General features: G+C 48.3%; 1 protein-coding gene and 1 long non-coding RNA gene across 2 annotated transcripts; one reads left to right on the plus strand and one right to left on the minus strand.

Moving 5' to 3' along the window:
- Positions 1-3,697: 3,697 nt before the first annotated feature.
- On the minus strand, positions 3,698-5,392 carry LOC119368201 (leucine-rich repeat extensin-like protein 6). The gene has a single exon (XM_037633525.1). The coding sequence runs from the start codon at positions 5,122-5,124 to the stop codon at positions 3,811-3,813; it is 1,314 nt and encodes a 437-aa protein (XP_037489422.1). The 5' UTR covers positions 5,125-5,392; the 3' UTR covers positions 3,698-3,810.
- A 1,230-nt stretch (positions 5,393-6,622) lies between these two features.
- LOC119368211 lies at positions 6,623-9,096 on the plus strand. The gene is made up of 3 exons (XR_005176567.1): positions 6,623-6,821; positions 7,704-7,820; positions 8,812-9,096. It is a non-coding gene; the product is annotated as an uncharacterized LOC119368211 (long non-coding RNA).
- Positions 9,097-13,609: the final 4,513 nt, after the last annotated feature.

Genomic DNA, 13,609 nt, shown 5'->3' on the forward strand with positions numbered 1-13,609 from the left:
ATATTGGATGACTATATTCGGACATCGGAAAGGTTCCGAGTGATTCGGGTATTTTTGAGAGTACTGGGGAGTTACGGGAATTCATATTGGGCCTTAATGGGCCATACGGGAAAGGAGAGAGAAAGGAGAGAAAGGTCTCAAAGGGTGGCCGCATCCCTTCCCATGGGCTGGTTCGAATTGGACTAGGGAGGGGGGCGCCCCCTTCCTTCCTTCTCCTTTTCCCTTCCCTTTCCTTCCCTCCTACTCCTACTACTTAGAAGGGCTCCTAGTTCTACTAGGAAAAGGGGAATCCTACTCCCGGTGGGAGTAGGACTCCCCTAGGGCGCGCCATAGAGGGCCGGCCCTCCCCCTCCTCCAGTCCTTTATATACGGGGGCAGGGGGCACCCCAAAGAGACAACAATTGATCATTTGATCCTTTAGCCGTGTGCGGTGTCCCCCTCCACCATAGTCCACCTCGATATTACTGTAGCGATGCTTAGGTGAAGCCCTACGTCGGTAGAACATCAACATTGTCACCACACTGTCGTGCTGATGAAACTCTCCCTCAACACTCGGCTGGATCGGAGTTCGAGGGACGTCATCGGGCTGAACGTGTGCTAAACTCGGAGGTGTCGTACGTTCGGTACTTGATCGGTCGGATCATGAATACGTACAACTACATCAACCGCGTTGCGCTAACGCTTCCGCTTTCGGTCTACGAGGGTACGTAGACAACACTCTCCCCTCTCGTTGCTATGCATCACCATGATCTTGCGTGTGCGTAGGAATTTTTTTGAAATTACTACGTTCCCCAACATTTTGGCCCTTGAACATCCTGGATGTGAAGCACCCCTCACGCATCTCAATGGTTTGTGGGTGTTTCATCACCTCCGGGAGATAGGGGTTGATAACCTTCTTGTAGAATTTGTCCTTGGGGGCAATTGGAGATGTCATGGCGATCTAGATCTATCAGAAAAATAGCTCGGAATAAGAACAGAGGGTATTGTCGTGATACGGTGGTCAAAACCTTTGGGAGATTATATAATGAATTTTTACCGTGCAAAAACAAGTAATCTGGGAGAAAACGGAGTTCAGAGGGCACACGAGATGGCCACAAGCTCGGGAGGCGTGCCTAGGGGGATAGGGCACGCCCCTAGGCTTGTTGCTTGCTCGCGCGCTTTCCGGACTACTTATTATTTTCCTAACTTTTCAAATATTCCAAAACAGAGTAAAATTTCCTTTAGAAAACTTTTATAGTCGGTTTACTTATCGTATCACATACCTATTTCTTTTCAGGGTTTTGAAACGTTCTGGAAGGTTTCCTTTATGTACTCCTCCGGTGTTATGGAATAAATAATGTTGGTCTCAACATTTATGTGCGTACCTGAGATATAATGTTTAATTCTTTGTCCATTCACCACCTTTGGCGTTGTTGATCTTGATAGTACCGGAACGGTGGCCTTCTTTGATAATGTAAGGTCCTTCCCACTTAGAGAGAAGTTTTCCTGCAAAAAATTTTAAACGGGAATTGTATAGCAAGACATGGTCACATACATTAAATTTCCGCTTTTGTATTCTTTTGTCATGCCATCTTTTGACTTTCTCCTTAAACAGTTTGGCATTTTCAAAGGCTTGGATTCTCCATTCATCAAGTGAACTAATGTCAAATAACTTCTTTTCACTAGCAAATTTGAAATCTTAGTTGAGTTTCTTAATTGCCCAATAAACTTTGTGTTCTAATTCGAGAGGTAAGTGACATGCTTTCCCATAAACCATACATGCCCATAGGATTTTTATAAGCAGTTCTATAAGCCCATAATGCATTATCAAGTTTTTTGGACCAATTCTTTCGAGACCTATTGACGGTCTTTTACAAAATTAATTTTATTTCCTTATTACTTAATTCTACTTGTCATTAAACTGAGCGTGATATGGAGATGCTGGTTAACATCATATTTAGCAAGAAGTTTACAGAAAGCACCATAGATAAAATGTGAACCACCATCAGTCATTAAATATTTAGGGACTCCAGACCTTGTGAAGATAATTTTTCTTAAGCATTTTAATAGAAGTGCTGTTATCAGCACTCTACTAGTTGGAATAGTTTCTACTCACTTAGTAACGTAATCAATATCAACTAAAATGTGAGTATACCCATTGAAGGAAGGAAAATGTCCCATATAATCAAATCCCAAAACATCAAATGGTTCAATAATAAGTGAATAATTTATAGGCATTTCCTGATGTCTACTAATGTTACCAATTTTTTGACAATTATCACAGGATAGAACAAACTTACGTGCATCTTTGAAAAGAGTAGGCCAATAAAAACCGGATTGTAATACCTTGCGTGCAGTTCTGTCTCCCGCACGGTGTCCTCCGTAAACCTCGAAGTGACACTTTCGTAGAATTTGTTCTGGTTCATGCTTAAGTATCAACATCTAATAACACCATCTACTCATTTATAAAGATGTAGGTCATACCAAAAGTAATGTTTTAAATCAAAGAAAAACTTTTTTTCTTTTGGTATGTAAAACCAGATGTTATAAATTTAGCAACAATATACTCCCTCCGTCTCGGTGTATAAGTCATTCATGTAGTTCTAGGTCATCGATTTAAGAAATTAAATATGTGTTATATGTCATGAAAATTATATCACTAGATTTCTACACAAAGTAGTTTTGAAATATATATATATTGTAATATATAATACTACCTATTTACATAGTTCGACCAAGAACTACATGAATGACTTATACACCGAGACGGATGTAGTAATTAGCATAGTGTGCATACCAAATATTACAAAAAGCATTTATAACAGCTAGTTTTTTCATCAGGGATACTATCATCAATAGGTAAACAGACATAAACCCACTATCACACCACCAATACATTAGAAGAGGCCTCGGTACTTAAGGCACGTCAAATCAAATCAAGCGGGCGTTTTGGAACAGAACCCAAAGCGCGCACAAGCAGCGGAATACGTGCTGCTGGCGTGAATTGCGAAACGAAACAGCTGATCCGATTTACTACGGCTGGTCACAATGGTCAAGAACATAAGCTAGTAACTTACACACTTCCCTAGACTATGTTAATACCTTCATAGTGGGTAGGAACATCTATGTAGTGTCATGCAACGATGTATTTATTAGGTTATAGACTCATTGTTTCTTGAAATGTGTGATGTTCCGGTAACTTAGCTAGTTACCACAAGCATTTCTCTTCATTAAATATGTGCCACATAAGCAAAGTTGTATTGAAGTGTGTGATGTTACTCCTAAATTCCTCCCCGTTGTGACCAGCCTACTACGTGTACGCGTACGAGTGCACGAGAAAGAGAAGGGCAGCACGTCACATGGCCCGACATCCGAGCGCCCTCCACGGCCGGCCATGGCCCATCTCCCTGCTGCGGGTGGTTGTATCCACCAGCTTTGCATTTATGGAGGAGCCATTAATTCCAGTCTCAACTCATTGTGAAATCCCTCCTCTTCCAGCTCAATCGGGCGCCAGTCTCGTCACTGAGCAAAAGCATCGCGGGTTCACCCTGTTGCGCTTTGGCAGCTCGGTATTTTTCGAACTAAACTGAGAAACAATGTGGTTTCTAGAAGCTGAATTACTTGGTGCTCAGGTTTCTACGGGTTTAGAGAAAACTCCAGTACATGCGCTTACCACCTGCATGGTTAATTTAGGCATGCAAAAATGTATGTCAGGACGGAGCCAAAAACCAACCGATTACCACCATCACGTAATGATCCAGGCGCTCTGCCAAGAAAGAAGGCTAATTAATGAACCCAAAAAAAAGTACATGCCCGGCCTGCTTGGTACGATCAGGGGACGGTGACCGTGACACCGGCGCCGCCGCCGGACAGCCCCAACGGCAGCGGGCCGCCGAAGGTGACGCCGATGCCGATGGACACCGCGGCCTCGGCGCACGCAACAGGGCGCGACCCCGGGATGCGCAGGCAGCTGAGCCCGACGTCTCCCGGCGCGTCGTCGCACTCGGGCTGCGGCCGTTGCATGCCCCGCCCCGGGACGCAGTTGCCCGCAAAGTCGAAGACATTCCGCCCCGCCAGCCGGTCGCAATCCTGGCTGATCCCGGAAAAGAAGTTGAAGGAGACCGACAGGTTCGTGATCCGCCTCAGGTCGCACACCAGCTCCGGCAGCTCGCCGGTGAACTGGTTGTGCGCGATGTTGAGCACCTCGATGCCGGAGAGGCACGACAGCGTGCTCGGCAGGTGGCCCGACAGCAGGTTGTTGCTGAGGTCCAGCACCTCGATGTAAGGCAGGAACCCCAGGGCCTCCGGGACGCAGCCGGTCAGCTTGTTGTTGAGGAACAGCAACTCACGGACCCTGCCGCCGTAGCCGTAGGCCGTCGGGACGGGCCCCGTCAGGCGGTTGTTCGCCAGGGTGATCGCCGTTGCCGGTGACGACCACAACGTCTCCGGGATCTGGCCCTCGAACTGGTTGTTGTTGAGGAAGAGCGCGTCCAGGTTCTTGGCGAAGACCTCGTCAGGGAGCTCGCCGGAGAAGCCGTTGAACCGCAGGTCGAGGTAGACCAGCGACGGTATGAGCAATGTGGCCGCGGGGAAGGGCCCGGAGAACAGGTTGTTGCTCAGGTCCAGTTCGGTGAGGTACTGCAGGTCCCCGAGCGTGTCTGGAACGGCGCCGGCGAGGCGGTTGCTGTTAAGGTGGAGGAACGTGAGGTGGGAGAGGAGGGAGAGGGCGGCCGGGAGCGTGCCCTTGAGGCTCGCGTGGTTGAGGTCAATGCCGGCGACCACCGCGCCCGCCGCCGCCGCGCCAGCGGGCGGCGCGGAGCAGTAGACGCCCTTGTAGGCGCAGACATTTGGCCCCTGCCAGGACGACAGCGCGCCGCGGGGGTCCTCAAAGATGGCCGCCTTCAGGGCCTGCAGCGCCGTGTATTCTTGCCCGCCGCCTTGGATCTGCGTCGAGGAGGGCCCCAGCGAGGCGGAGCCGGGAGGAGGCGGTGGCGCCGCGGCGCCATTGATCCAGACGCCAAATGTGGCGCCGAGGCTGAGCTGGGAGGTCGGGGCGGGGGAGGACAGCAGCAGCAGCAAGGCGGCGGCCACGGCTACAGTACGTAGACGTAGCATCGCGAGAGGATTGAAGTGTGGCTGCTCCATGCTTCTTGAGCCTGGTTTGGTACTGTGAGAGTGAGGGGGGAGAGTATTGTGTCCAGTGCGCGATCCCCGAAACTAGCGAGATTGTTGGGGGAAGAGGGTGTGCAAGTCCATGCACCAGCTGGTTGATTGAATGATTTGTTTCTTCTCTTCTCGTGTTGCTTAACGCTCCTATAATCAACGACAACTTTAACTGGGATTGATGGGTGTAGCTGTGCAAAACTCCAAATCTCCCGTGGTGCCAACTTTCTTTGCTCATACTTGAACCGATGTCCGCGAGAGTCCCACGTGGTGCTAACCAGTCTTGCCCTGCACCTTCTATCGGGGAAGGGAGGCTCGTAAGAGCAACTCCAATGGGGCGATTCAAACGAATACGGATTTTATCTGTTTTTTATTTATTTGGATCATCTGTCCGCCTATGGGACATGAGGTGGACAAATGCGGCTGATGGATCCACCGAACGCGCAACACATAAAAAGCGGACAAACGGTCGGGCCATTCCCTTCTCTGCTTCCTCTCCCGTGCGTGTCGACGGTGCCTTCACCCTTTGCTCCGGCCGTTGCCGGCTGGCTCCGACGACGCCACGCCCTGGCGCTGCTCCCTCCCCGAGCTTGCTGCGCCGTGCCCGCCCGAGCTCGCCGCGCCCGCTCCCTTCCCGAGCTCGCTGCGCCGTGCCCGCCCGAGCTCGCCGCGCCCGCTCCCTTCCCGAGCTCGCCGCGCCCGCTCCCTCCTCGAGCTCGCCGCGCCCGCTCCCTCCTCGAGCTCGCCGCGCCCGGCCCTGAGCTCCCCGCCCCGCTCCCTCCTCGAGCTCGCCGCGCCTGCAGCTTTTGGCGGTGCGAGCGCCACGGCTGCCTCTCCTTCCTCTCGCGCCATGGTCCCGCGCCGCCGGACAGACAGACCGCTCCGGCGGCCCGCAGGCGGCCGCGGCCCAGTATCCCGTTGTGCTCCAGGCTGGCCAGGTCCCAAGAGTGTCGCCGGGGACGCAGAACGGAGGAGGAGTGTCGGAGATCTCCCTGTCACCCGCTTGCCGTTCCGCGAGATCTCCCCGCTGCTCTGCTCGGTTCAGCGGCTTGCGTCGGTGGCTTCGCCGGTGAGCACTGCGGCGGCTTGCGCCGGTGGCGCCTCGGGTGAGCGCCGCGGCGGCCTGTGCCGGTGGCCTCGTCGCTGTGGTTGTGGAGGCAGTGTTGGGTCACTGATAGGCGGGTCCAGGCCGGACACGAGAGGGCCGGAGGCGGACGAGAGCGAGCGATGGGAGCGTCCGCTTTTGTCCATCGCGGACCCATTTCTTCCTATATTTGCGTTCAGTTTGGGTCCGGAACGGACAGTACGCGGACAGCGGGCAGACGCTTTGTCCGTTTGGGTCGCCCTGTTGGGCCATCTTTTCTGTCCGGATGACCCGAACGGACAAAATGGGTCGTCCCATTGAAGTTGCTCTAAGACCTCGTTTGACAGAGAAGGTTTTGCAGCCCCGGAGTGGAGCAAATACCCGTTGGCCCATTTGGTACCCGGGGTTTGACGGCCCAACCCTCCCGATTCCCCGTTGATCCATCAGTTTCCAGGCGCTACAGAACCCTCGAGGCCCCCCTCCAGGATTTGCCCGACTCACGCCGCCGCCTGACCCGACCGCCGACTCCTCCCTAAGACGCCGCGCCGCCTCGACGCCGGCGATCTCCTCCGGCATACTGGACTTCTCCCCGGTGGTTAGTAACCGCAGCCCCTCCCCTCCCCCCTCCTCTCCATGGCTGCCACCTCCCGCACGCCCTCCGCCCGCCTCGTCCTCACCGGCAAGCACGCCAAGAACTGTGTCTCCCCTCGTCTCTGAATACATCCGTCGATTCCCTCCGATGTCTGTTCGCCTCTGTCGAATCGGCGCGGGGCGCTGCCGTGCCGAGAGTAACTCGAGAGGGATAAAATAAAATACTCTGTTCGCGTCTCTCCGATCTGAATCGCCTCTGGATTGGATCAGATTAGCCGGGGAGAGGGGATTGATTGATTGTTTTGGGATGTGTACGAATTACGATCGAACTGGCGGATATGCTCTAAGGTATTAGGTGCCCGGTTATCAGAATTGGGGAGAAATAATTCCGGCTGCGTGTGAGTTATGATTCGAATCTCTTTCTTTTTGCAAGCGATTCTGCCACTCAAGTAGATGCTGATCACGAAACTCGGCCATCTGGATGATTTCCTATTGCTGCACACGACTAGTATTTTCTTCAGTAGACTGCAATCAAGTGTTAATTAGCAATTCATTAGTCAAGGCACGCTGAAAACATTGGGGCTGTGTGACTGTATTTAGGCTGGTTGAGAGCATCCTATTCCTTAGTCTAACATAGCCGTAAAAAATAAATAATAAGGGAGAAGTGCAGCCAAGATAGTGAAAGGACGAGTCTGTTCATTTTGCTGCCTTTTAAACCCCATCAGATTGGGTCAAGCTCATCCTATTAGCAGGCACAGCTCATGTCACTTGTGACTGCCTATTTTTGTACATTTTTTTGTGACTGCTCGGCTGTGTGCATCCAAGGACTGTTCAGAGAAATGTATACATTGTAATTGACTGTTCATTCTTGTTTGCATGGTTTAAGATTGGAGCAAGAAGACTGATGTGAAAAGGGAGACATCGCCTGGCATGATCAAAAAGGAGATTTTGCGTGTAGAAGTAGAGCTGATGAAGTGAAGTGTACCAGCTAATTCCTATGTTGGTACTTTCTCATAACCTATCTTCATGTATTATCCATCACAGTCCATTTCTCTTGCAATGTCAACAGTTTGTTTTTGGAAAAATAAGTACTACTCCCTCTGTTCGGAATTACTTGTCACATGGATGTATCTACAACTAAAATACATCTAGATACATTCATTTCTTGGACGAGTAATTCCGAATGGAGGGAGTATTTGGTGCATATGTCTGCCAGCTGCCAATTCTATTGAGTAACACTAGTTTTTAATTCACCTGAGCAATTTATTTTACAAATTAATTTAAAGTTCAGAGTGTGAAAACATGGTGATAACGGTACTTGAGAGGTTAGCAGATACCCAGTTTTTTGGTTATGATGAGCCATCTTCATTCATTATGGTGAAATGTTATCAGCAACTGATCTTTACTAAACTGTTCCAAAGATTATGGTGAACCCTCTTGCTTCACTTATTGTCGCAACAGAAAATAAACAAAGCATAGTGCAGCGTTCATATGGCATCTCATTTTTGTAACTGTTCCAAAACAATGTGGATGGGAATGTGCTTGTGCTGTTATTTATGTCTGAACTCATGTTTCTGTTTACTTGTACTTAAATGGAGCTCAAGAAGAAAAGGGTGAATATGCACTCTAAAATATATCTATATACATCCGTATGTTGTAGTCCATTTGAAATGTCTAGAAAGACAAATACTGGGGAACAGAGGGAGTAGATTCTTCACCCACGCAATAGGAAAACTGGGCTGTCAAGTCGGGGACTTCTTTCCTTTTGGCATCTTTGACATCACAGAGTTAGATGATCATTTGCTTTTCTTTCAATGCGTACTTATCCTTGCCAATCAATCGGTTTAAATTACAGAAAAAAGGATTTACAATTCATGTCATAGTATCACTTTTATTCAGCTATTTGATATAACAGTTTAAATTACAGAAAAAAGGATTTACAATTCCTGTCATAATTATCTATTTGATATTTGCATCTCTTTTTGTTTCATCAGGTTCTCAGTCACCAAAAGAAGCAACAATAAACAACCTGGATGGATAAATTTCTCTCGGGTTCTCAAAGCTAGATGATCATGACACCACAAGATGGATACATGTGTCTGCACGTTGTTGAAATGAACTATTGTTGTCGTAATGAATTGTTGTTGTCGAAGATCACGTTGTTTGATAAATTATGATTGCTGAGATTTGAGATTCGAAGTCACGCTGTTATGATAAATTATGTTCTTGCTGTGATGAGATATTGATTTCAAATCGTGCAAAATTATGTTGCTTCTAAATTATTCTCTTGTCGCTGCTAAATTATGTTGCTGATTTTCTTTTGTACAAGGCTGTAGCAAGGATATAAGGGGAGTTAATTACATTATAAAGATTGGATTTTTAAGTGCTCTATCAATATGACAAACCCTGCCTACCAAACAGAAATTTTAAACAAAGAGGATTGGGGATGGAGGGGTTTTGAGGGGATTGGGTGGAAGGAAGGGATTCACCCAATCCTCTGAAATCCCCCCTCCACAAACCTCCCCAATCCCTTCCTGTCAAATGAGGCCTTATTTGGTTAAACCTCCTACAACAGCAGCAGCAAAGCAAGCGTCTAGTTCCATGGGTTAGGGGGTTTTCTGTACCACATGGATTGAGGGGGATTTACGGGGAAACGGAGAGGATTGGCTTGCTCAATCCCTACGTGTCAAATGAGCTGACAAGGATTTCTGGGGATTTTGAACCCTGCGGGGATATTCCCCCCCAAACCTCCCCAAACCTCCTCCACCAAACAAGGCCTAAGGCTTCGTTCGCTTACACCCCTCACAAATGGGATTGGGCTGGATTGGAGGGGATTTTGACTTGTAGAGGGTGCAATACCTGCTAATCCCTGTCAAACCCCTCTATTTTCCCTGTCAACCGAACAAGCCCTAAAGCATCTTCAATAGATGATGTAGATGCATAAATAATTACTTTTTATATTTTTAAGGACTAAAAATGCTAGTCTAATAGATGATGTACATGTAAAAAAAATACATCACCTCCTTCAAGTGATGTGAAACAACCGGTCGCACACCAACGCCAAACTGCCATTCATTTCACTTTCGTCCGTCCCACCCTTCCACCCCTCCCCCTCCCCCGCCTTCACAGGTGATTTTTGCACGAAAATGGTCGCTCGTTTGCACGTCCCCAATCTCGACGCACCCCTGCCGCCAATGTCTGCCGTCGTAGCCACCATAGCGGACGCCGATTTGATTTCGCCCCGCTGGCGACCGCGCGGCGATTTACAAATTCGTGGGAGCTCCGGCGGCCGTAATGGTTGTAGAAGATCTCGGACACCTTCTTGTAGCAGTTGCCAGCCGCCAGAGCTAAAAGGGGCTATCGCGCGACCATCACAACCGGCCGAGTCGGCGGTTTCTCGGTTGTTGCCTTTGTCGATGTGTCGCCGCGAGCGGAGTCCTTCGGTAGCCACACGGCCGTCCAGAAGCCGTCTACAGCCGCCACCCACCCACCATTTGCAATCTGCAGCCGCCGCCCCGGCTCTGATCCGCCGCCGGCCGGTTGCTTCCACCTCGCTCGCAACATGTTCGAGCAAATTTCCACAAGGTAAAAAATCATGCAAACTTGGAGGGTTTTTTATCGGGCATGAAGATGTAGTTTGACGGTGATTTCTGCATTGTAGATGAGCTCATGTGACTCCTCTTTCATGGACGATTCCTCGCCGGATGAGGAAATTGTTATGCTAGTGGTGATGCACAAGAGGAAGAAGCTGAAGCACGGCGGTTCCGTGTTTGGACGTGAGTTCAACCGGAGAGAACGGGTTGAGGCGCACGAGAGGTTGACGCGCAACTATTTTGGTACACCACCCGTTTTTTCAAAGAGGTAATTTTGGCGCCGGGTCAGTATGTCCATGATAACCTGGAAGTGCACAAGGTTTACTTGTAGCCATTTTGAAGTAAGAGTATCGATCCCATAGGAAGCACGGGAATCATACTTCTGCCTCTTGTAAGGAATTGTAGATTTGTGTCTGCAAATAATTGTAGACTCCAAACAAAGTGAGGGGGAAAGCAAATTACAATGAAGTTGTGAAACACGCTTTAGAGTAAATAACATAAAAGCAATGAGGAAACAATAGTTGAAGTGACTGATGAAATAGCAAAGGAGTAAGGTGTTCTCACTTCTTAGGGAGTCCGGAATCCCCTGGTATGTTTCTAACACAACCTATGAGTAGGCATAGTATGGTAATGATACTTGAGTCATTCTTGACAATTATGTTGGGCGGAGCCAGGTACAGAACACATTCTACTTGAAGTAGACTTCATGCCATGCATGACACACTCAAAGGGTTACAACTATGATAATTAAGGGTTTATCCCATGGACACGACCTCTCTAAGGGTTCTCCATAATTATCCTATCAATTGCAAATGTTAAGAGTAAAGGTTTTTGCTGTCACCTGGAATTACCTTCACATCCTACCCCTTTACAATGATAGTGATATACTTCATGTCCATAAGGCAATAATGCTGAGTGGGCCCCCTTCACAACATTCACGGAGTTATTAAACTAAGCATTCAATAGAGGATCTCATATCGAAAATAGCGATCCAAATCCTATACATATACCAAGGTTCCTCCATATCCCCGAGAACTAGGGTCTACTCACACATGGAAACAACAAACATCATGATGGGGATGGTGACAAACATAAATGAATAATACGAGCAATACACAAGACAATCCACTAGGGTTCCTGATATTACAATGGTAAGGATGTGGATGATGATGATGATGACAATGGTGATGATGATGATGCTGACGATGACAGTGGTGGTGATGTTGTAGCCGCCTTGTGCTTGGTGATGAAGATGGCCTCCTTCTTGACAATCCCTCCTCTGGATGGACTCTGGAGGCTAGGGTTCTGCCTTCTGGATGAGTTCCTGGTATCTCTAGGCGTCTGATCCCCAATCCAATTTCATGGGGTAGAAGTAGTCGATCAGGCGGCGGCGGCGACACCTCATACGACTGCCCGTATGAGCGGGTGCGATCGTATGAAACCCTGTCTTTGGCTCTAGAAGCACTGCGACTCCCCCTCCTTTAGTCTCCTTGCTTGATTCTTTTATGGTAGGTGATTACCACATTAAATACGTGATTCCACTACAATTTCCTGGGATTTCTTCCATAAAGTGCTAAATGGTCCAAAAGGCGTTACATGAGGAATATCAACAAAAAGAGGTGCATGAACGCGGTAAAATTCTATAAAACCTACCATGTATGCACGAAATAACTATCAAAATCATCACGTAAATTGGACTCATCAACTACCCCAAGCTTAAGTCTTGCTCGTCCCCGAGCAAGTACCGTAGCTTGTAAAGAACAAGGTCAACTTGATATTTATGAGATACGGATATGAGAGAAGCATGGGTCCATCATTGGTTATAGGAACTAGTAGGATAAAAGACTTATGACAAATGATAGCTCATCCTCACTATGATAATGACCATGCAGTCATCCACATGTTGTTACTTAATTTTATTGTGGACAGGTAACAACTTCATACCCCAGTTCATCATTGTTGCAGAAAAGTGTTCTTTCTCCTCTTTTCTTTCAAAGATTCATTACTTTAAATATTTTTGTCTCTTGTCATTGAATCATGTTAAGAGCTCATCTCACATTTTAATCTTATGTGAAATGCAAGCTAAACATGAATCTCGGGAGAACTCTTTTTGTATAAGCACTATTCAATTTAAGAGGATTTTTTGCTTACCCTTTTATCAGTTGAACCTCTAATGAACTAGCATATATAGTTATTTCATCTCCTTTAAAAAACTTCACAACTACGTTGTGGAGTACTTATAATCATCATGCAAGTAATTATGTACTAATATTTAGATCACAATTATCATCCTATATGTTCTCACGAAAGCAATAATGGTCTCACACATCAAGACATCCGAATACTCATCGGAAAATATCATCCCACATTCAAAAAAAGGAAATCGATAGTTCAACCTTATTGGAAATAAAAACTGCATGCTAATCTTGACTTGCAGGAAAGAAATTCAGGAAGGTAAATATACAAAGTGCACGTCAATCTCCCCCAAGCTTACAATCAAGCCGGGGATAATTAAGCTACAATGATCCTCTCTTAATGATGCCACGTAACCTCGGTTACTGTAATTAAACTCACGTTGATTAGAAACCGATTCAAATTCAAATTTAAAACAAAGGCAAAACACGGAAAAAGACAAAATCCTCCCCCTCTCTGAGCGCCTCCCCCTCCCCTCTCTGAGCGCCGGTGGCCACTCCGGCGCCGGCGGCCACCAAAGCTGCCTTTTTCGCCGGTCTCTACTCCGAAGCCGGTGCCCAGTCTCATGTCCTCGCGGGTCTCTCTGTCGGTAGGGTCCTCATCTTCCTCCGAGGGGTCGCAGTCCCTGCCGAGTCCGCCGCTCAGATCTGCCATTGCCGTCCCTGAGGTGCTCGACACAGCGTTCGGTCCCATCATCCAGGGCGGTGCTGCGGGTGGTTCGTCAAGGCCGACGGAGCGGGCTTGGTAGACCAAGGTGGGTCACAGGCCCCGCAGCCCTGTCTCTCCTCCGTGTCCGGCAACAAGGAGGCGGCTTTTCGCCGACGCTCCCAACCTTGAGGCCGTCGCGGACAAGAATTCCGCCTACTCTGTAGGGCTGTTGCTACAATTGTGGAGATGACCGGCACATCTCGAGGGATTGCCCCAATGAGACTCTGTGTGCGCGGTGTGGTGGATTCGGGCACATTGCCAGGAACTGTGGCGAGAGGAGGAGTGCGTCGCCGGTGGA

The sequence above is a fragment of the Triticum dicoccoides genome, chromosome 1A, assembly GCF_002162155.2.
Source record: "Triticum dicoccoides isolate Atlit2015 ecotype Zavitan chromosome 1A, WEW_v2.0, whole genome shotgun sequence".
NCBI classification, from domain to species: Eukaryota; Viridiplantae; Streptophyta; class Magnoliopsida; order Poales; family Poaceae; genus Triticum; species Triticum dicoccoides.

Excerpts from the sequence above, each read along its gene's own strand:
- LOC119368201 (XM_037633525.1), bottom strand. The coding sequence starts at position 5,124 with ATGGAGCAGCCACACTTCAATCCTCTCGCGATGCTACGTCTACGTACT.